The following is a 21,857-nucleotide window of genomic DNA, read 5'->3' as shown; positions in this document are numbered from 1 at the left end:
AGAATCGTTCAAAGTTTTTTATTTCCTAGAATTTCCTAGAATGCTGACGGAAGAGGAATCTGCGGCCGATCTCCGTGAAAAATAAACGGGATCTGCAAATTGTGATCAACTCTTTTCAGAGCTGATCACACGAGTCCCCCCTCCCCCCACCCAGACATAAACAAACGCATCTGCCGAACTTTTACTCCGTAATGTAAACTTTAATTCCTGCAGCGTAGAAACTTGTTAAAATACTTCAACACAGTGGATTTAAGAGAAGCTTTAAAGAACAAACTCTGGATGTGTGAGGTGAGTTTGTCTCACTGCAGAAATAAAAACACACACGGAGCGTCAGCAGTCGGAAGCTCCCGCTCACCAACACTCGTGTGTGTGTGTGTGTGTGTGTGTGTGTGTGTGTGTGTGTGTGTGCGTGTGCGTCAGAAGGCTGAACAATAACCTGTAGAATAATTAAAGTCATCATGCTAGAGCAGCTTCTCTGTGGTGGACCACACCAGCTTCTGCCACAATAAATAATTATAATAATAATAATAATAAATCACACACAAAGTTGTGAACAATTTAATTTCCTTTCTGAACTATTTCTGTTGAGTTTTAATGTTTAGAATCTGTTAGATTTTTACTGACAGCAGCTGCATTTAAGTTTCACTTTCTGTTCTGACTGAATGCTGCTGCAGCATGGAGGTGTAGTTCTCAGTCATCCTGGACATGATCATCCTGAGAGTTTTAGCTGAAAACAGCTGGACGTTTCTGGATATGTTGGAGACATTAGTCTCTCATCCCAGAGGCTGCTTCCAGACTTTGGTTGTGGTCAGAAACAAACACACTGGTTGTGCTGCAAGTCTTTTTCTTTTTTTCTCCAAAACATGTTTTTGTCTAAATGAAAGTGTTGTTGTTCATAGAATTAAAATTCATGTTGAAGTTAAGACCATTTCATCAAGTAGGACCTGTGGTTAGCTGGCTCATGTACAAAATGTCACGTCTTGAAAGAATCGGAATTGGAATTGTTCAAAATCAAACAATGCCCAACCCTATTGAAACATGTTTCCCAAAATTAAGTGCAGTCCCAGTGGCGGTCAAAGGCCAAATCAGGACATAAATATGAGAGGCTGAACACAGGTAATGTGAAAAGGTAAAAGCCAAGTCATTATAGGGTGACATTGCTACACAAAGTAAACAGTGAGACAGAAACTACACTGCACCTGGGTGGAGTACCATAAGCTGAGCATCTTTGGGCCGTGTGTCCAGAACAGACACGGACAAGCTTGATGCAACCATGCGGAAAAATGTTCATCAGCTATGGTGTTTATTAAATCAAGTGCTCCAGTACCATAGAATATCCTTTTGTATTTGTACACGCACGCACGCACGCGCGCGCGCATGCACGCACACGCACACGCACGCACACACACACACACACACACACACTTATCAGATTGTAAAGTTGTTTGTTTGTCATGTCAGATCATCAGCTGGTGGTACAGCGTTCGGACGTCGGCGTCCCACAGCAGTGCCAGCGGCCACACGGGTCGAAGCAATGGCCAGTCGGAGGTGGCGGCCCACGCCTGTGCTAGCATGTGTGATGAGATGGTTGTTCTTTGGAGGCTGGCCGTGCTGGATCCCACCATGAGCCCGTGCAGGTCAGAACATTTATACCAGCTTAAAGTAGAACACCGCTTATCAACTATCTATTTTGAATATTTGTCAAAATGTAGTAACCGTATGATGGTTGGGGTTAGGAATTAGTTTAAATTAATTCTGTAACTTTTGTTTGTTCTAGGCGGCTAGAGCTAGCACACCAGCTCAAACAATGGCACTTGAAAATTATAGAGATAGTGAAACGAGGACAACACAGAAAATCTTTGGATAAACTCTTCCAGGGTTTCAAACCTGCTGTGGAGTCCTGTTATTTTAATTGGGAACTGGCCTATCCACTGGAAGGCATCACCTACTGTAGCACCGAGAAAAAGAATAGTACATTCTGCTGGCCAAGAGCAACGCTGTTCCAGAGAGGCATGAAAGCAGCAGGAGCAGCCGGGGAACCAGGGGATTCTGGAGGGAGCAGAGCTGAGGGTGACTACAGAGGCAGAGGGAGTGTTCACATGTCACAACAGGAGGTGGCCGTGCGACCTAAGGAGACAATCTTAACCAAAAGGAAAGGTCTGTCCCTCAGTGGAGGGGGAGGAATGCTTGTGCGTTTGTCGGGGAGTGTCTCACTGTCCCTGGAAGACAGTGGAGTGAAGTGTACATACAAAGGAGCAACCTCCTCCGCTGGAGGTAAACTGAAACTGACACAGGGTGGGAAGGGGGCATCTTTAGGTGGTGCTGTTGGAGGTGGAGGGTTAAGAAGCAGTAAGCATGGGAGTACCAAGCGAAGAACCAGCAGTGAGGACAGCTCCTTGGAGCCAGACCTGGCAGAGCTCAGCCTAGATGATGGCTGTAGTCTGGCTTTAGGGGCGGAGGCCAGCAACACATTTGAGTTTCTTCCTCCACCACCTGAGATGCTGCCCTCTCCAAGTCCACTGCTCAGAGACTCTCTGAAATATAAGATGATGTGTGAAGGAAGCAAGAGCTGTGATCTAAATCACGTGAGCCTGGTCTCATCTGCATCAACTGCTGCAGAATCTGCCCCACCAGGCCTCAGGGAGACTGTTGGTACTCAACTGGACATCGCTGCTGCAGAGGAGGAAGCAAAGCTGGAGGTGGAACCTGTCTTCAGCGTGGACTTGGATATCAATCACCATCCTTCCATCTGCACCACGACTGCAAGATCTGTTAGCCCTCAAGATTCTGACAAGTCCGTGCAGCACCACAGAGACGTGGCAGCTACTAAAGCTGCTGCAGCTAGTCTGGTTAATGAAGCTGCTGAAGCCACAGGTGAAGCTTCTGAAGGGGAAGCTGCGGGTGAAGATGACTACCAGGCCTACTACCTAGGAGTAGCCTCGGAGGAAGGAGCAGACAAACAGCTGGCTGATGGTCACCAGGTGGAAGAACCAGACATCTTTGCAGGGATTAAACCACTGGAGCATGCTGGACGAATGGAGGTACGAACATAATCTAGACATTTTTACTACAGGGGTTCAGCTATAGGTCAAATCATCTACCACTGCCTGAAAATCATTAGTTTATATGATTGGGAACATCTGAGGTATGATACCTGAAAAATAAACCCAGTATAACCTCATTTTTTTCTACATTAGGATTATTACAAAGCAAATTATCTGAAGTTATCTTGATTACAAAGTTTAAAGAGCAAATTGCAGGTTAGAGACCCCCTATGAACCAATGTTTAGAGAAACATAATAGAATCATTTTTTTATACATACATAAATTATTTTGGCTTTTAGAGTCATTTTGTGAGAAATGTGTATTTTTTTTCTTTTTTTTTTGCCAAACCAAATGACGTCAGCTGAGGGAGTCCTTTTAGCTTAATCCAGAGAAAAATATGGACTCCAATGCGGCTCTGACACAGAGGAAACTAAATGTTTATTATTCTACTTCTGATGAACCAAAACCATAAAGTTATGAGTTTGCTGCCGGTTCTGGTTGCTCATGCGGGTTTCTGTGAGCTGGATCTGACCCATAAACCAGCTCGAATGGCCCGCTGAGCTGCGCGTGCGTCTCTTCTGGTGGTTGGTTTTGACGGTGATCTGAGTTACAGAAATCCGCATTTTACTTTTTAAACCCCGCCACGGGTCTCCGGAGCCCAGCGCAGACCTCCCTGACCCGGTACCGACCGATGTGGGCCACAGGAGTCCGTCTTTTCAGCTGCGCAAAACGCCCTCAGGCACGGAGATAGAAGCGTTTCTCATCTGGAAACTCGTGTACTCGATGTCCAGACAGGCTGGAGTTGGTGCAGCCTGTCTGGACATCGGACACACTATAGTTTATCAACATGAACACAATCCAACACTAGTAAACACACACTGACTAGATAACATGACCTCTCTACCCTTAAACTACCCACTCTCCACACTGAGCTGAGGCAGCGCCTAGCCTCTAACTCCCTTTGGTTACGTCAGAAGTTCACATTTAGAAAAAAGAGCCTTTTTTGAAGCTTTATTGAGAACGGCCACTTTTTACTAGAAAATTCTGCTGTTATGTATTTTAAAACCAAAATATCCACAATAAGCATTTAAATAGTTTTTCTAGACAGCATTTTATATGAATTTGAAAAAAAGTTTAACCTGCAATTTGCTCTTTGAAGACCACGTTTTTTGAAGAACCTGCTGGGGGAGTGTCACCGTTTCTGTTTCCCTTGCATTTATTGATGACAACTAACTTGTTGTTCCTGAAACAGGAGCACCAGAGCTTTTCCCCAAAGAGATTAACTCACAAGGCATTAATTTATACTAGAGTCCAATGCAGTGACCTTGGTCTTTCAATAGATAATGTTCGAAAAGGTAAAGTACTACAACATTTCTGGAACCTTTAACAATAAAGAAAAAACACCATCTATAAATATGTCAAAATAAAATGTTACTATAGTAACTTGATGTGGAAGCTGTTAAAAATCTAAAGTTTCCATCAAAATAATATTAAATATAAAAATTAAACACAAAGCTGATTTATTTTCTCACTCAGTGAGCAGCTGTGATCAGCAGCAACACAAAGATGATGGTACCTGCTGTATCAGTGTAACAACCTGGTGAAACATTAAAAACCAGGATGAATATCCATCATAATTTACTTAACTTCTTAGAATGAATTTAAAAAAAAAAATCAGTTTTAACTTCAACCTGCTGAATTTGCCCTGATATTTTTGTATTTTGTTGTTACAGTTCATTCTTGAGTAAACTGGCATAAGAGGGACGTGAGGTGAAACAATCTGATTTATGGTGTCAAACAGGACTTAAGAGTTATTTTTGTTTATGGCAATCAGCTGAGCAAAGAAAGTGGCCCTGGAATTTTTCACCATCTCATTCAGAGATGTCATCAGTTCTTAAAAGTGCAGCCTGTGACTTTGTAATCCAGTTGACTTGTAACTAGGGATGCTCCGATCCGATCACGTGATCGGAAATCGGGCCCGATCATGTGACTTTTAAAAGATCGGAATCGGATGTTAAAGATCGGATTTAACCTTATAAAACAACAAGCATGACATTTTTAATCAATCTTGAGTTTCAAATTGAATAACAATGGCTTAATTTTGTACCAAGTTTCACTTCCTCAATAACAACATGACAACACCATACAGCAGCCGTAACGTCACATGTTTTAAAGTGGACCGCGGAATTCAGGTTGCAGTTAGCTAGCAGGTTAATGCTCGTCTCGCTCCAGGAGGGCAAAAATGTCAGCGGTTTGGAATCATTTTAAACTGGAGACCGAATGCTGTCCAACAGCCACTTGCAACGTGTGCAAACTGAGTGTTTCACGTGGTGGAAAAGACAGAGCTGCTTTTAACACCAAGAACCTGATCCGCCATCTCAAGAGCAAACATCCAGCTCAATATTCCGAGTTCACCGCGGCAACGCAGATCAAAACATGGAGCCAGCCGACACTGGAAGCTATGCTGAAAAACTTTTTATGGTATCATGTTGGATGCCGTCATATAAATAATAATAATAATAATAACCTAACAGGTAGGGCTGCTCGATTATGGCGAAAACAATAATCACGATTTTTGTGACTGAAATTGAGATCTCGATTATTTAGGACGATTTTTCAATTTATGTTGATTTTATTTGTTTTTATTCAGTCATAAAATTGCTCAGGGCACAATCAGGACAAAAATAAATAAGGAACAAGATGATCACTAAAATAACTCCTGATTCCCAGGATAAAAAGACCAATATGCTTATAGCTCATAGTTTATGACCCAAGGGCTATAGACCTTGGTTTAACTCATTTAAGTCTAACCAGTACAGACCCAAATACCAACATCTTTCAAATACTGACAAAAAGAATTACACAGTGGCATTTATAACAAATAAATGCAAATAAATTGATGTTCACAAAATGTTGCATAATATGTATTTAGTCATGTCAATGTAGGAGAGTGCACTAGCACCGCGTCCTCAGAGAGATTAGTTATTATTTATCAGCGTAAGGAATTTATTTCTACCTTATTTATAAACTATTTATAAGTCCATCAGTTAATGTAATAATTGTCCCAACCACGGCTGCACCCCCCACCTCGGTCTCAGCAATCAGTGGCAAGCTGCACGTGTGTTTAGCACGCCGCACGCGCACATTTAGCCGTTTTTAGTGGCTCAGGAGTCCGCAGGTGCGGTGTGTGTGTGTCACTCACTGGTTACTCCAACAGGGAGCCGGCTCTTAGAGCTGTTTCTTTAGCGACTGACACATCACTACATCATTCCCTTTCCTAATGTTGTGAAGAACGGTCCGGAGCGCAGGCGGAGTGTTTAGCTAACCTGCAGGAAATGTCGACGACAGTTATCCAGAAAGTAGCTAAGGGTTACCAGAGATGTTTCTGAGGTGTTCGCCAGGTACTTTTAAGATTTAAAAAGTCAAGAAGGGGGTCTGAAAAGCTGCTAGGAATAGCGTCAAAGTCGCCAAGTTGGCAACACTGTGGGAGGAGCGCTTCATTTGCAACTCAGGGCAGCGCAAGCGGGAAGAGCAAATAATCGGCCTGTTTTGTTTTCATAATCGTTCAAAACTCAGATCGTAATTGTGATTAAAATTCGATTAATTGAGCAGCCCTACTAACAGGTCAATTTGGAGGCAGTCTCCCTTTTTTCTTGCTATTTTATTGTATTGCTGAAGTATCGGATCGGGACTCGGTATCGGCAGATACTCAAAATCAAATGACTCGGAATCGGATCAGGAGCCAAAAAATGTGATCGGAACATCCCTACTTCCAACGCCTCTAGGCTCTGCATCATGACCTTCTGAGACTGTAATTGTAAAGGGCTTTTCCTCCTCTTAGATAAAACAATCTGCTTAGATTGGATAAACAAGTTTGGATCATCACCCTGAACTGAGCTGCTGTCAAATAATCTAGAAAATCCACCCACTGCTGACTGATTAATGATGTGTCTCTTTGATTTCAATTTGTGAGGGACAGATTCAACATTAGAAAACAGGAAAACAAGATCTAGATTGTGGCCTATTTTGTGTGTGGGGCCTGAAATGTGCTATTTTAAGTTAAGACTGTAATAGACATTAACACTACTGCTGTGTAACAAGTAGGATCATTAATGTATAACTTAAAGTCACCAAGAATTTAAACTTTTGCTAGTTTGATCATGCAAATTTAGAGAGAAAAGGGGCAGCTGGATTGGGGGATCAGTAAATTAAAATACATTTTGTAACCCTACTTTGATGACCTGACATTACAGATTACAGACATGTTTGTCCTTAAAGACCACAGCAAGATCTCCACCACGAGGTGACGAGCGTGGTGTGGTAAACACAGAGACATTTGGTGGACATATTTAATTGAAGTGTACATAATTTCCATCTTGCTGCCACATCTCCGTAAGAAATAAATAGTCCAACTTTTCCCTGGATTAACAGCTCATTTAAAATAAAGGACTTGCTTGAAATGGAGCGAGCATTTAACAGGGCACACTGAACTGAATCCTGGAGAACATTTGTCTTCAAACCTGGAATGGATCGTAAACATCAGGTGCGTTTCTGGGTTCTCCGGCCACAAATAGTTTGTCTTTGCTGGTTGGTAAGACTTTTGGATTTGTCAGCAGAAGAGAACATTTTGGGGATTGTGACCTTTGGAAGACACATAGGGGACAGTTGCATTGTGGGAGGACTGTGGGGGGTGATGTTATTTGGAGTGGTGGCGTGAGCGATGCCCGAAAAAGGTTTAGTTGGCTGGAATGTAAACAGTCATATCTGTGAAAGAGAACCCACAATAGCTATATATCTATGGGACTGCACAGCATACCAGATGTTAGCATTTAGCATGCTTGAGCCATGTTAGTTAGAAGAAGAAGAAGAAAGTATCACTCTATAGTATCATTTCTATAGCATCTTGAGCTTCCTTGTACCTGTTAAAAGGCGGGCTGCTGCATTTTGAACCAGTTGCAAGCGGTTTAAGGAGGAATGCCCTAATCCATAGTACAGGGAATTGCAGTAATCTAGTAGACAGGAGACAAAGAGATGAATAACATGTTCAAAGACAGTTTCCGGCAAATAGCACTTAACCTTTGCAAGTTGCCTCAAGTGATAAAAACCAGACTGGGCCACTGCACTTATCTGTCTGTTCAATTTAAACTAACCATCCTTAGAAAAAAAAACAGGTTTTTCACATAAGGCTTTACAAAATCCGAAAGGGGACCAAGTGGGCTCACCGCACCCTTTAACAGGTCTCCACTGCCAAAAACTAAAATCTCTGTCTTCAGGTCATTCAATTTCATAAAATTAATTGACATCCATTGCTTCAAATCAGCTAAGCAGGCCATTAAGGAAACAGCTGAATCCAGGATGAGTGGGAGATATATCTGAAGGTCATCAGCAAAGCAATGAAAAGTAATGTTGTGTCTGGCGAAGATAGAGGACAACGGTGAAATATGCAGTGAGAAAAGTGTTGGCCCTAAAATGGAACCTTGTGGAACACCACAAGTCACAGGTGCTGGTGGTGATGTAAAAGTTCCCAAGTTCACAGAAAAGGACATGTCCTGTAGATAAGACTGAAACCAATCAAGCACTGTGCCCCTTATACCAACACAAGACTTTATTCGAGACAACAGAATATCATGATCAATGGTGTCAAAAGCAGCAGATAAGTCTAGCAGCATTAAAGCAGCTGAGTTGCCAGGATCAGTGAACAATAATAAGTCATTCACCCCTCGTAGAAGTGCCCCACCACAGGCTGCAGCAGGTGATGGCGGTGTTTGAAACCCTCCCAGCGGGACAGGGGAGCTCATTCCTCAGTCGGAGCCGCCCGGCCCGCAGCAGCTCGCCACAGGCTCCAGCAGGTGATGGCGGGGCAGAGGAGCTGAATCCTGGACTGGAGCCGGCTTGCAGCAGAGCGGTATACACAGGGCCGGATTATCATTGCAGGGGCCCCTGGGCACAAAGTGCTTAGGGCCCCACCCCTCAGCCCACCCCCACCCCACCCGGCCTCCCCCAACATTACTTTCACCCAGAAGCACTTTTTAGACATTTCATGACATTGTCAATATTAAAAATTGCCTACCTATGTTGATACAAAAGCATTTACCTCCAGGTCAAAATAGTTTTATACCCTAAACACAAACACTCATACCTGATGATTTTCCTGTTGTGCCTCACTCATATATCTTTCTTCCTCTGTCCTCTCTCTTTTCTCCTCTTTTTCTGTCTCTCTTTCTCACAGCGCTCCTGTCTTTTCTTCTGTCAGTAATAACAAAAATGTTGTCAATCTGTGGAACAGTGGGGATGAGTGAGTCTGCTGAAAAATAGATTCCACTGTCACACTACAACAGAAAATCATGCAGGATTATTTAAAAGATTAAACAGTTTTTGAAAAGTTTGCAAAGATGAACTATCTGCATGTTTTTTGTTTGTCTCCTGTTTCCTTCCTCATCTTTCCTCCTGTCTCCTGTTTCCTTCCTCATCTTGTTAACCTGTCTCCTTCCTCATCTTGTCTCCTGTCTCCTTCCTTCTCTTGTCTCCTGTCTCTCTCTTTTTGTCTCCTGTCTCCTTCCTCCTCTTGTCTCCTGTCTCCTTCATGTTCTTGTCTCCTGTTTCCTTCCTCTTCTTGTCTTCTGCCTCCTTCCTCCTCTTGTCTCCTGTCTCCTTCCTCCTCTTGTCTCCTGTCTCCTTCCTCTTCTTGACTCCTGTCTCCTTCCTCGTCTTGTCTCCTGTCTTCTGTCTCCTTCCTCCTCTTGTCTCCTGTCTCCTTCGTCCTCTTGTCTCCTTCCTCCTCTTGACTCCTGTCTCCTTCATGCTCTTGTCTCCTTCCTCTTGTCTACTTTCTCCTTCCTCATCTTGTCTACTGTCTCCTTCCTCATCTTGTTTACTGTCTCCTTCCTCCTCTTGTCTCCATCTTCTTGTCTTCTTTCTCCTTCCTCATCTGATCTACTGTCTCCTTCCTCCTCTTGTCTTCTGTCTCCTTCCTCCTCTTGTCTCCTTCATGCTCTTGTCTCCTGTTTCCTTCCTCTTCTTGTCTTCTGTCTCCTTCCTCCTCTTGTCTTCTGTCTCCTTCCTCCTCTTGTCTTCTGTCTCCTTCCTCTTGTCTTATGTCTCCTTCCTCCTCTTGTCTCCTTCATGCTCTTGTCTGTTTCCTTCCTCTTGTCTTCTGTCTCCTTCCTCTTCTTGTCTTCTGTCAACTTCCTCCTTTTGTCTCCTGTCTCCTTCTTCCTCTTGACTCCTGTCTCCTTCCTTATCTTGTCTCCTGTCTTCTGTCTCCTTCCTCGTCTTGTCTTCTGTCTCCTTCCTCCTCTTGTCTCCTTCATGCTCTTGTCTCCTGTTTCCTTCCTCTTCTTGTCTTCTGTCTCCTTCCTCCTCTTGATTCCTGTCTCCTTCCTCTTCTTGTCTCCTGTCTCCTTCCTCCTCTAGTCTCCTGTCTCCTTCCTCCTCATGACTCCTGTCTCCTTCCTCATCTTGTCTTCTGTCTCCTTCCTCTTGTCTCCTTCATCTTCTTGTCTTCTGTCTCCTTCCTCCTCTTGTCTTTGTCTCCTTCCTTAACTTGTCTCCTGTCTCCTTCCTCCTCCTTTCTCCTGTTTCCTTCCTCCTCTTGTCTCCTGTCTTGTTCCCCCTCTTGTCTCCTGTTTCCTTCACCCTCTTGTCTCCTTCCTCTTCTTGTCTTCTGTCTCCTTCCTCCTCTTGACTCCTGTCTCCATCCTCCCCTTGTCTACTTCCTCCTCCTGTCTCCTTCCTCCTTCCTCCTCTTGACTCCTGTCTCCTTCCTTGTCTTGTCTTCTGTCTCCTTCCTCCTCTTGACTCCTGGCTCCTTCCTCTTCTTTTGGTCTCCTCTTGTTGGTCTCCTCTCTTGCCTTCAGGAAACTGCTTTCTGGCCTTTCTATTAGTAAATTCATTTACAATGTCATCAAAGTCCAGATTCCTGACAAGCTGAGATCCAATAGCCATCAGTGACAGTGCACTGAGGCGCTGTTGAGTTTGTGGTGTTCTCAGTTTATTTTTTATTCTTGCCATTTGTGAAAATTGTTCCCCTTTACAATTTGTAACTGGTAGCAGGCGCGTTGCAAGCTTTTTAAAAGTGTGGGGATGTTTTCTGTGTCTAAAATAATTGTTATTCATCTTGTTAGTTTAATTTCCATAATAGTTGAGCAGGTGTGAATTTTAAGACGCGTCACGCATGTCTCCGTTTCAAACATGTTTAAACTGTTCTGATTACAAATCCAGGCTCTGTCTCTGTAGATTGGTGCAACTAAAGTTTGTACTGAATGAAACTTTATATTAAACCATGTTGAAAAGGTAAGAAAAGGATCCGATTAATTCCCCCCCGGTTACAGTCACTGAGTACAGCGCAGTGTGCATAGCTCTGGGGTTAATCAAGTTTATTCTATTCTCTTTGCAACAATCTTGACAAGAAGGCAAAACAGTTAAATGGCAGGTTACAGATATTTCCATTTGACTGTTTATTTTGACGGATAAACTCAAGGATGTTGGTTGTTATGAAAGAATTACCCCAGTGCACACTGATGCACACACAGATGAGCTGACATTTTAATCATTAACGCACATGTAACAAGCCCCAGGAGTTGGGCCTGTTGACAAGATTAACTGTTCCTGTAAAACAGGAAAAAGATGAGACAGAGACAACCGGTGCTGTTAGTCTTTGCCTTGCTCCCGCCGAATTTTTATTAATACAATCACATCATGTATCTTCAAGTTGCAAAACCATCATCCTTCACATGGTCAAACAAAACACTTAGTATGTAGCATCCTTAAAATTTAAATCATACATGCATTCGGTTCCTCTCAGCACCGACCTTCACAACTGTATGAAATGTATGCTTTTACCTGTGACTTTAATCCAGAATATATCTATTTCTGATCTTAGTCCAACATATCTTTACTGTTTTCTTAACCAAAATATATTTATTCTGCTTCAGGTCTAAATATTTATTCTGCTTTTAACAACAGTACCTGGGCTTGTTATAATGCCCAGTTAGCTCATTAGCTCACAAAAACATCATGGAGGAATCGCGTATATTCTGGCAGCTGAGCATAAACATTCCTTTAAAAAATCACTTTTCAGAACCAGTAACCACATGAAATTACATGAAATTAAATTGTTTAATTATAACATTAATATGTTACTGGACACGCTGGTCTGGTTGGTTAGACCAGTGTTTGAAGTGGAAAATACACACACACACACACACACACACACACACACACACACACACACACACACACACACACACACACACACACACACACACACACACACACACACACCAATTAAAATAATGCTGATAGCGTGGACTAGAAGACTGGTGATGGTGATGATCAGGCTGCTGTAAAATGTAATCTCCATCCACCTCCAGACCGAATTATACTTTATTCTGTCTCTATTTTCTCTGCTCTTGTCTGGGCTGACGTAGCTGATGGTGCGGTACCCTTATGAACGGTGAGAGGTACATATAAGAAGTGCAGGTAGAGTTAGAAAAATCTGCAGGGCCACAAACACATTAGGGAAGATGGACTGTAGACTTTTTTTTTTTTTTAGCCCGAAAACAATCATGGTTCTTTTTATATTACATTATTCATGTGGACTCTGCTGGGATTATTTAGAGCTGAGAGGCACAGAGCTCTGTTCGTTGATGCGCTCCAGACAGATGCGTCCTGAGCACAGCCACAGTAACATTCTCAAAGTGTCACCACCTCAAAAACAAATTTAACACGCAATCGTTTATGTTGGCTCATATCCTTTTATGTTTTCTGTCTTTTATTTGTGCCTGATGTGTTTTACTGCTGCAGAGCGGAGCACATCACCTGTTTCGTCCTCCGGTGACCACCTTACCGGTGCAGCCAGCGCGCACTCCGCTATATCTGCAGTCGGTAGATCTTTAAGAACTGCAGTTCAAAGGTAACTCATAAGGTGAACATATATGAAGGCAGGTAGCAGTTTTTCTTTAGGACTGAGAGGAGATGCAGGAAGATAATAAACAGACAGGACAGAAAAATAGTCAAATAAAAACAAGTTTGTTTTTGTACCTGGTGGTTGCAACAAACCAACACCACTAAAGTTAATCAGAAGTGAGGAACAGAAAATTAAATGATTCTTTCAATGTTTAGATCAGCAGAAACTCTGAGAGGCTGCAGGCGCATCAGTGAGTTTGCGGCCGCTGCGCAGGGGGAGGGGGGAGAGGGCTGAAGCAGGCAGTAAAGATGCAAAAGCTACCGTTGTTAAAAGAAATGTGTATTAACTTAGAAAATGTGGGCACAGTTTTAATTACTTGTCAACATTTTTCTCCAACGTTAATACTGCTTCACAAAAAAAGAAGAAAACAAAAAGACTGCTGCTTGCATGGGCCCCCTTGTGGCTGTGGGCCCCTGGGCCTGTGCCCAGTTTGCCCATATTATAATCCGGCCTTGGGTATACATAATTTGGTATATAAGTCACTTTGGTATATAAGTCACAGGACCAACCAGACTATGAAAAAAGTGCTTCTTATAGTCCGAAAAAATACGGTAGCTTATTGTTACATGAATGTTGCTGCTCTGTGCTTGGAGCGAGATTACATCATGACATCATGAAGGAGGCTACTGATGGCCCGGTGACACTTGGTGGTGACGTGCGAGCTGATTCATCTGGTAAATAACTAAGTTAAATGTTATTTTCTTTGGTAACAAAAGGAAATTAACTAATAGCTTGCATTCTTGGTGGACACTCGGCAAAATATGGAAGCTACGCCACAAGGCATGCGCACGTCAAGATGCTATTATCATGGTACACTGGCCTGGATTTGTTTTCTGTATCATCATTAGCCCTGTTGATCACTGCTGGACACCATGGGGCACCTGACATGGACCAAAATGTTTCATTTAAATTCCAGTTTTGTTCATATTTTAACAGATATTTATATAACATGTTTATCATTACTTTTATGTGTGTTTAACTAGCTCTAATGTGATTAATTAAATTAGCACCTCACTGTTAAAAGCTCATTTTAAATTAGAGTGTGTTTATATGTTTATGCACAAAAACAAAACAGGAAATATATAAATTGAGATATATTTAATTAATAAAACTATGAATTAATAACTGAGGTTCAGGAGAGGGAGAAATCCTTCAACGGCACATTCTTCTGGAGACTCAACTGCTGACACCAGAGGATCACAGACAACCAAGAGAACAGCTGATATCAGTAAATAAATAATAAAATCAGGGGAATTTTTGTGGGATGTTTGCAATTGTGTAACATAAAAAAATAAAAAAAATAAATACATTACAGAGTGATTTTCTTATGAGGTATTTTTATAACTCAGGCATTTGTCTGCATCAGACAAAAACTATAGCTCAGGTTAGTTGGCTGTATCCTAGAGACCTGTTATCCAGCATGTTTCAGTTGTTTACCTGCTTCAACACAGTTGATCCAGCTGTTCAGCAGCTCATCAATTTGGTGCTGGTTAAAATCTGGTGTGTTGAAACAGATAAAACTCTTAAACAGGCCGTATAATAGCTCTAGGCGTGGTGCCTAGCCCTGCAGCTAATCTAAAGTTAATGGCTCATGGCTATTTACCATTCAGAGCTACTCCTTGCTGGGTCGTTGGGCAACTCACAAGCTCAAAATGATAGGGCTCGGGTCCGCTTCCCTCTTCCAAAAAGCCTTAGTTCCTTTCCTCTCTTTCCACTGGGTAAGAAGGGGGAGAAACAGCCTCCACTTAAAATGGCTGCTCAGTGGGAAAAAAGCTAGCGTCACCTCGTTAGACATCCATCTTCGTCGCTGCCACAGCTCCGCCCTCTCGGTCCACTAGGCAATGTCAACAAGTGGCTCATTTTTCAAAATTCAAATGTGGGTGGAATAAAACTCTGAGGCAGGCTTGACAGTTCTTTTTAAAATTAATGATGATTCCAGATGTCGACATAAAGATCCCAAAATTTTCTGGCTATTTTCTGAGAAGTAATAGATTTTTTTTAGTAATTTATGTATTTGTACAAATGCGCTTATTTTTTATGTTTTCAACTAAAACTGCTTGGAGTGTCTGTGTCTGCTTTGTCTTCTCGATCCCCAGTGAGTCGTGGCGGATGGCTTGTACTAAGCCAGTATCCTCTGTAGGTTTCTCCCTGTTAAAAGGGAGTTTTCCTCTCCACTGTCGCTAAATGCTTGCTTAGCATAATTGCAGTAAAGACACTGACACTAGTTGATGCAATTTGCTGGGTTCCTTTAATAGGTAACTTTTTACTGATTGGCTTAATGAACTGAACTGTGTTGGAATGTTCACTGTGTGAAGTGCCTTGAGATGAATTGGCGCTGTATAAATAAACTTGAATTGAATTATTTTTGTAGTCTGTCTTTGACAAATAAACTATTTAGTTCATTGTGTAATTTGTTTGAATTTGTACTTGTGAAGTACCATGTGTGACAAGTCATTCTGGCCTCTTGGTCAGGTGACCCTAGTAAATAACGTTTTCATATTTGACCTGGATCTATTACGGTTCAATTAAAAACATGTGGTCTTCAGATGGAGATACAAAGTAAAATAATGATATTAAAAACATGTGGTCTTCAGATGGAGATACAAAGTAAAATAATGATGTGTCTGTGCGTAGGTGCTGTTTGCATGTGCTGAAGCCCTCCATGCTCACGGCTATAGTAATGAGGCTTGTCAGCTAGCTGTGGACCTAGCCACAGACCTGTTATCAAACCCTCCAGACCTGAAGGTTGAGCAGCCACAGGCAAAGGTACTGTTTCATCTTGTTCTGTTATCCTGCAATCTTTATCACTGTTTAGTCATGTTGAACTAGAGTGCTTTTGTTTGGAACAGAAGGAACTATTTCCAAAATGTAAAATATCTACCATGCAAATGGGCATGTGAGACCCAATGGAAATTATCTTTTTTTTTTCTTTTCAGGGTAAAAAGAGCAAGGTTTCAACCAGCCGTCAGACCCAGACAGCCACCAACACACTGTCAAAAGCTGCTTTTCTCCTCACTGTTTTGAGTGAAAAACTGGAGCTCCACAACCTGGCATTTAGCACTGGAATGTTTTCCTTGGAACTCCAGAGACCACCTGCTTCAACTAAAGCTCTGGAGGTCTGTTTACTATCTTAGATACAGTCTAAATTCACTAGTGCTCCTATAAACCATGAAAGGAGAATGCCACAGGAAAAATGAAGTCACTGACGATTGTCAGTTTACTCTGTAGAATATTCTGGCTACATTGCTGTTTAGCTTTCCAAATGATACTGTACATCTTCATGTAGACCTGTAAATGAAGGAAATCCAAATCTAGATCACTATCAGTGTACTAATAGTGTATTTTAAATGTTTAACATTACCTGACCAGGTGAAGCTTGCATACCAGGAGTCTGAGGTGGTGGCTCTGTTGAAAAAGATTCCCCTGGGTCTGGTGGAGATGTCAACCATTAGAGAGCGAGCTGAACAACTCAGGGATGGAAACCTCTGTGATTACAGACCTGTACTACCGCTCATGTTGGCCAGTTTTATCTTTGATGTACTCTGTACTCCTGGTAAGTTCAACTGCTTTCACTGATGAAGCTCCACTTTTGAATAATAGAATGGATGTTATCACTTGAATACAATTTTTCTTTTAATAGTGAACAATTTCAAACTGTGATTTTCAAACCCTTAATACCAAATGTTACTTGAGAACATCCCTGTCTCTGACCCCGGGTTTCCACGGGAGCCGTCAGCAGCACGTTACTGCAGCAGCACGTCTAGCTGCTGCTTGGCCCTTCCCACGAGACGCGACGCAGCAGGGGAGCAGCTGTCACCGACAGGGCACGAAGTCACACGAGTGACTTCATCAGTAAACACAACAACAAGCAGGAGAAAACTACAACATGGCTCCAAAATGTTTGTGTTTTTATATTCTGTCCGTTTTATAATCGCCAATACGGACCTGAAAAACAAAGGAGACCGCTAGCTAGGTGATAACTTCTCACGGGGCCGCACAGTTAGTAACCTTTTTTAAAGTAAAGCGACCGGAAGGCAGTACGTTCTTTATTCTGAAAATCTCGGTAGCTTCTCTCCATTTCCGCGTCCGATTTCCTGTCTTTCCTTCCCCAAAAATGTCGAACTTGACCCGTTTCAGAGGCGTCGCGCGTAGGAAATAGAACCGGCGCGTAAAGGCCGCGACATGCTTCTCCTGAGACGCGGCCGACTCGCGCTGCTGACGGCTGCTGACGGCTCCTGTGGAAAAGGTTCTGTTGACCACAGCCGTTCCTATCAGCAGCTATGACGTGCTGCTGCAGTAACGTGCTGCTGACGGCTCCCGTGGAAAGCCGGGGTTAGTATGACTATAATGACTAATATTTAAGGAGACATAACTATTTTTTAAATTTATAACAGCTCTATACTCTATGCAAAGCATGTTTTGCACTAAGTCTGTCTTTCATAAGTAAAATGATGGTGAGAGTTCTGTCATCCAGGTCATGGTAATCCAAAGGGATTAAAATGAAGGCAACTGAACTTTGGTTTTCTTGAAGACATTACGCTTCTCATCGAAGGAGCTTTGTCAATTCTGACTGGAATATGGCAGGGTCAAGCTTAAAAACTGTAGCTGTCTGCTGTTGCTTAATGAGCAGAAACTGCCTATGCGTACCTCTCCTCCCTACATTCTGTTAAATGGTAAATAGCCTGTATTTGTGTAGCGCCTTTTTAGGGTTCTACAACCCCCCAAGGCGCTTCACATCGCAATCAGTCATTCACCCATTCACACACTAGTGGGAATGAGCCTTCGGTCTTTAGCTTGGTGCGCTGCACAACCAGTAGGCTTTTGGTCACTGGACCTCAGGGACCTGCTGGGGGTGTAGGTACTGAGAAGATCACCGATGAATGATGGTGCTTGTCCATGTAAAGCCCTATAGACCAGATCCAGGATCTTGAAAAGAACCCTGAAGTTGACTGGCAGCCAGTGAAGCTGGAGGAGAAGCGGGATGATGTAGGTGTGTTTGGAGGACTTGGTCAGAAGCCGAGCACAGGCGTTCTGAACCACCTGTAGACAGTTCAGGGAGGTTTTGTTCAGACAAGTGAAGAGAGTTGCAGTAGTCTAAGCATGAGGAGATGAAGGTGTTGAGAACAGTCTCAAGTTCAGAGCGGGACAGAATGGGAGTCACCTTAGCAATGTTCCTGAGATGGAAGAAGAAAGAATGAACAAGAGAACTGGCATACGAATCCAGGGTGAGAGCTGGGTCAAAGGTCACACCAAGATTCCTGACAGAGGGTTTGTTTGACAAGCCAGCTGACCAAGAGAGTCTCTAACTTTGGGAACCAGCTTGTCTGAAGCACAGATGAGGATCTCAGTCTTATCTTCATTCAGCTGTAGAAAGTTCCAAGCCATCCAGGTTTTAATAGAGTCTAAGCAGGTGTGTAACAGCTGCAGGTTGGATATCTCACAGGGCTTAAAGGAGATGTACAGTTGGATGTCATCCGTGTAAGATGGTAGGAGATTCCTTTGAAGGGACTCAGGATGTGCTGAGGAGGAAGCAGATAGAGGAAGAAGAGCAGATGCCCCAGCACAGAATCTTGTGGGACACCATGGGTAAGGGTGGTGGTGGTGGTGGACCTAAACTTGGGAACGGCCACAGAGAAGGAGAGCTCAGAAAGATAAGATGAGGGTCACTCCAGAGCAGTTCCTGATAGGCCTACCCAGTCTCTCAGCCTCTCCAGTAGCAGGTGATGGTCAACAGTGTCAAGGCCCGAACACTGGCACCACCAGTCCCTCTGACCACCATCAGCAGGCAAGGCAGGTGATTTTTCCCAAGGACACAACAGCAGCATTCTATGGTCGGAGCTGGGATCGAACCTGAAACCTTCAGATTACTGGACAACCCACTACCTCCTGAGCTACTGCTGTCCCTTTATGAGTCGTCAAGGTTGTTAGCCTGTATTGTGAAGGAATCGTATTAAGAGGGTGTGACCTAGACTAAAATGGTTTGGGGATTAGGCTAAGAGCAGCATTAACGGTGTTTGAAAGGTGAAACTTGAATCGTCCCCCTTTGTTTAATACACCGTATTATACCATGCCAGTTTATTTATCAAGCGTATTTAAAAACTGCATGTGCATCTCGTCTCACATGTGATACAGTAAATATACACGGCTAACAAGTCAGCACAAAATATAACTGTTAGCTTCAAGGGCAACATGCCGATTATCACTTGTAAGTCGCTTTCAACAAAAGCGTCTGCTAAATACATAAACATAAACATAATAACCTTGAGCTGAAAGAAAAACAACCTTCAGGAAGGATTGCAGTCAGATGCTGTGAAAACTCGACCTACCCCCCTGCCATCGGATTGGTGGTCTTGCTCACCCGGTCAGGCGAACTGGTAAGCAGCAGAGAACTGGTTAGATCAGGAAGTGACCTAGCTTTTATTAATTACTGTTGACAAATTTAGACAAATCAGAATTTGACAAGTTTAAAGGCAATACCAAAATACCTCAGGAAATTACTCCTTCACTCAGATACTTGGGGTTTATTCTTAGTCTGAAGTAAAAATGTTAAACATTAATAATAATATTATGAGGTGTGAATATACTGATATATTAAATTCTTAAAATCAACAAATACTAATCTGGTGTAATTTAAAATCTGAAATAAATCCGTACAAGAAAAATATAAATTTTAACCTATCATTCATTAATGTAAAGTATAAGACACATTATTAAAACACTTAGGATTTTAACAAATTGTTCATTCAACAAAATATGGTTATATAAATTTATAAAATTATATAGTCGTTATGTGAGCAGGGGAAGATGAGTACAAGTAAAAGTACTTTCCTAAATGTTTACTCAAGTAAAAGTATCGTAAATAAAATGTACCCAAAGTAAAAGTTACTTAGTTACATTTTTGTCAGCATAAGAATGGTATGTATATATATATATATATATATATATATATATATATATATATATATATATATATATATATATATATATATATATATATATACATACATACACTCAGCTAGGGGATTATTGGGAACACCATTCTAATACGGTGTTTGACCCCCTTTAGCCTTCAGAACTGCCTTATTTCTACGTGGCATTGATTCAACAAGGTGCTGAAAGCTTTCTTTAGAAATATTGGCCCATTTTGAAAGGATAGCATCTTGCAGTTGATGGAGATTTGTGGGATGCACATTGTAAGAATTTAATTTACATCTATTTAATGAACCATAAGACATGAGATTCCATAGTGAATATGAAATCAATCTTATGGATCTTTGGGTAATGTTAACCAGAAGATTGGAACTTTTTATTGCAGGGATTATGTAACACTTCGTATTAACTGAGAGACAAGAGAAGAGAGAGTCACCTTTAAAACGTTTAAGAAGATTTATTTCTAAACATTTTTAAACAAGACTAACTCTAAACTCTAAGTGATGAATGGATCTTGGTGTAATGAGACGTGGGATGAATGGTGTATGTGTGAGTGATGTCATCAGAACTGTCGTATCTGGAGAAGCAAGTCTGAGTGATGAAGTGATGTTTTGCTCTTAAGCTATGATCGGAGTTTCATAAACACATAAGATGCCATTTTGTCGCTCCACACATACCCTTAGAATGACACCTCCGTACAGATCCAGAATGCCAGGTCCTCGAACCCCTCTTTCGGTACCGGAGCCGATGAAACTGCGTCAGCAGTATCACAGACTAGTCTTTGGATTGTCTCCAGGTAAAAAGTGACAGTTGGTTGACAGCGTCAGATGGACCCGGAGGGTCAGTGAGTTCAGCTTTTATTCTGAAAGGAACCGCTGCTTGGTTGGTAAAGTGCAACAGATTTTATCCAGCTTGTTGGTTCTTTGCTTAAAAAGGAAGTCTGGGTGGCCGGTCCGATACTTCTCTTAGAATGCGGTGAACTTCCTTAAGGTGGCGCGGGGACTGGTTTTATTAATCTGGATGTTTTGATTTGCGGTCGAATCAAAGTTGGACAGATTTATAAACACCACAGAGACTATGCCACGCTTCAGAAAGGAAGGTTCCGATTGTATGAGTAAAAGCAATATTTCATGTGTTTACATTACGTGTAATCAGGATGTCTAGTGCAGCTAGATTAAAGTCATATTACTTATTAAACCTTACTAATCATAACATTGTCATTTCACAGATTGGTCAACATCTTATTATTGATTAACACTTTGTTTGATTAGCTTTATTAAAAATAGAGTTCTTTGATTTATTAAAAAGAGAGTCCTTTGTCTTCATTCTTCTCTTGTGCTGGAAAGGAAAACAGTTTAGAAGCAGATTCATGAGACCTTGAACAATATCTCATGCAGATTAGTTCTTGCTGAGGAGAGGGGGGAAATGACTTTTAGGTGGAAAACAGTCATTTCTAGCCTAGTGAACTAGACCAAATTCTTGCTTTGCAAAGTTTGGTCTAGGCATGCTCCATTGGAACCTCAGCAGCTCCTACCAGGACTCTGGCTAGCCAATCACAGCTCTCTAGAGGGGTTTCAAACACATAAAGAGCTGTGATTGGTCCATAATGGTGGGCCAATCATAGTGCTCTATCTGCTTAGTGAACAAATCACAGAGCTGTATCCGCTTTGTGGGCCAATCAGGGCACTCTATATGCCTGGTGGGTGGGATGATGCAACAGAGTGAAACAAGAGTATGTCACATTCATTGTCCAGTGGAATGCGGAGATCATTTGAAAGACAACGGTAGAACCCGCCCCACAACCGAGAGCCGTCAATGGAGCGTGGCCAGACTAAATAATACATTTATTTAGTCTGGCTTGCCAGGCTAAGTCATTTCATTCCGTTACAACATACAGGGCACGATGCTCCCGTTC

The 21,857-nt window shown here is 42.2% G+C and overlaps 1 protein-coding gene across 2 annotated transcripts in view; it reads left to right on the top strand.

The window, feature by feature from the left end:
* Window positions 1-21,857, top strand: part of zswim8 (zinc finger, SWIM-type containing 8) — a 103,826-nt gene that overhangs the window by 14,306 nt on the left and 67,663 nt on the right. For both annotated transcript variants that reach the window (XM_015945550.3, XM_015945549.3), the window contains exons 9-13: window positions 1,462-1,637; window positions 1,778-3,041; window positions 15,647-15,778; window positions 15,949-16,128; window positions 16,382-16,565. In XM_015945550.3, the coding sequence (XP_015801036.3) occupies window positions 1,462-1,637; window positions 1,778-3,041; window positions 15,647-15,778; window positions 15,949-16,128; window positions 16,382-16,565 (1,936 nt within the window). The remainder of the gene's footprint in view (window positions 1-1,461; window positions 1,638-1,777; window positions 3,042-15,646; window positions 15,779-15,948; window positions 16,129-16,381; window positions 16,566-21,857) is intronic.

The sequence above is a fragment of the Nothobranchius furzeri genome, chromosome 12 (assembly GCF_043380555.1).
Source record: "Nothobranchius furzeri strain GRZ-AD chromosome 12, NfurGRZ-RIMD1, whole genome shotgun sequence".
Taxonomy (NCBI): Eukaryota; Metazoa; Chordata; class Actinopteri; order Cyprinodontiformes; family Nothobranchiidae; genus Nothobranchius; species Nothobranchius furzeri.
Note: the sequence above shows the minus strand (reverse complement) of the source record. Positions and strands in the feature narration are given on the sequence as shown.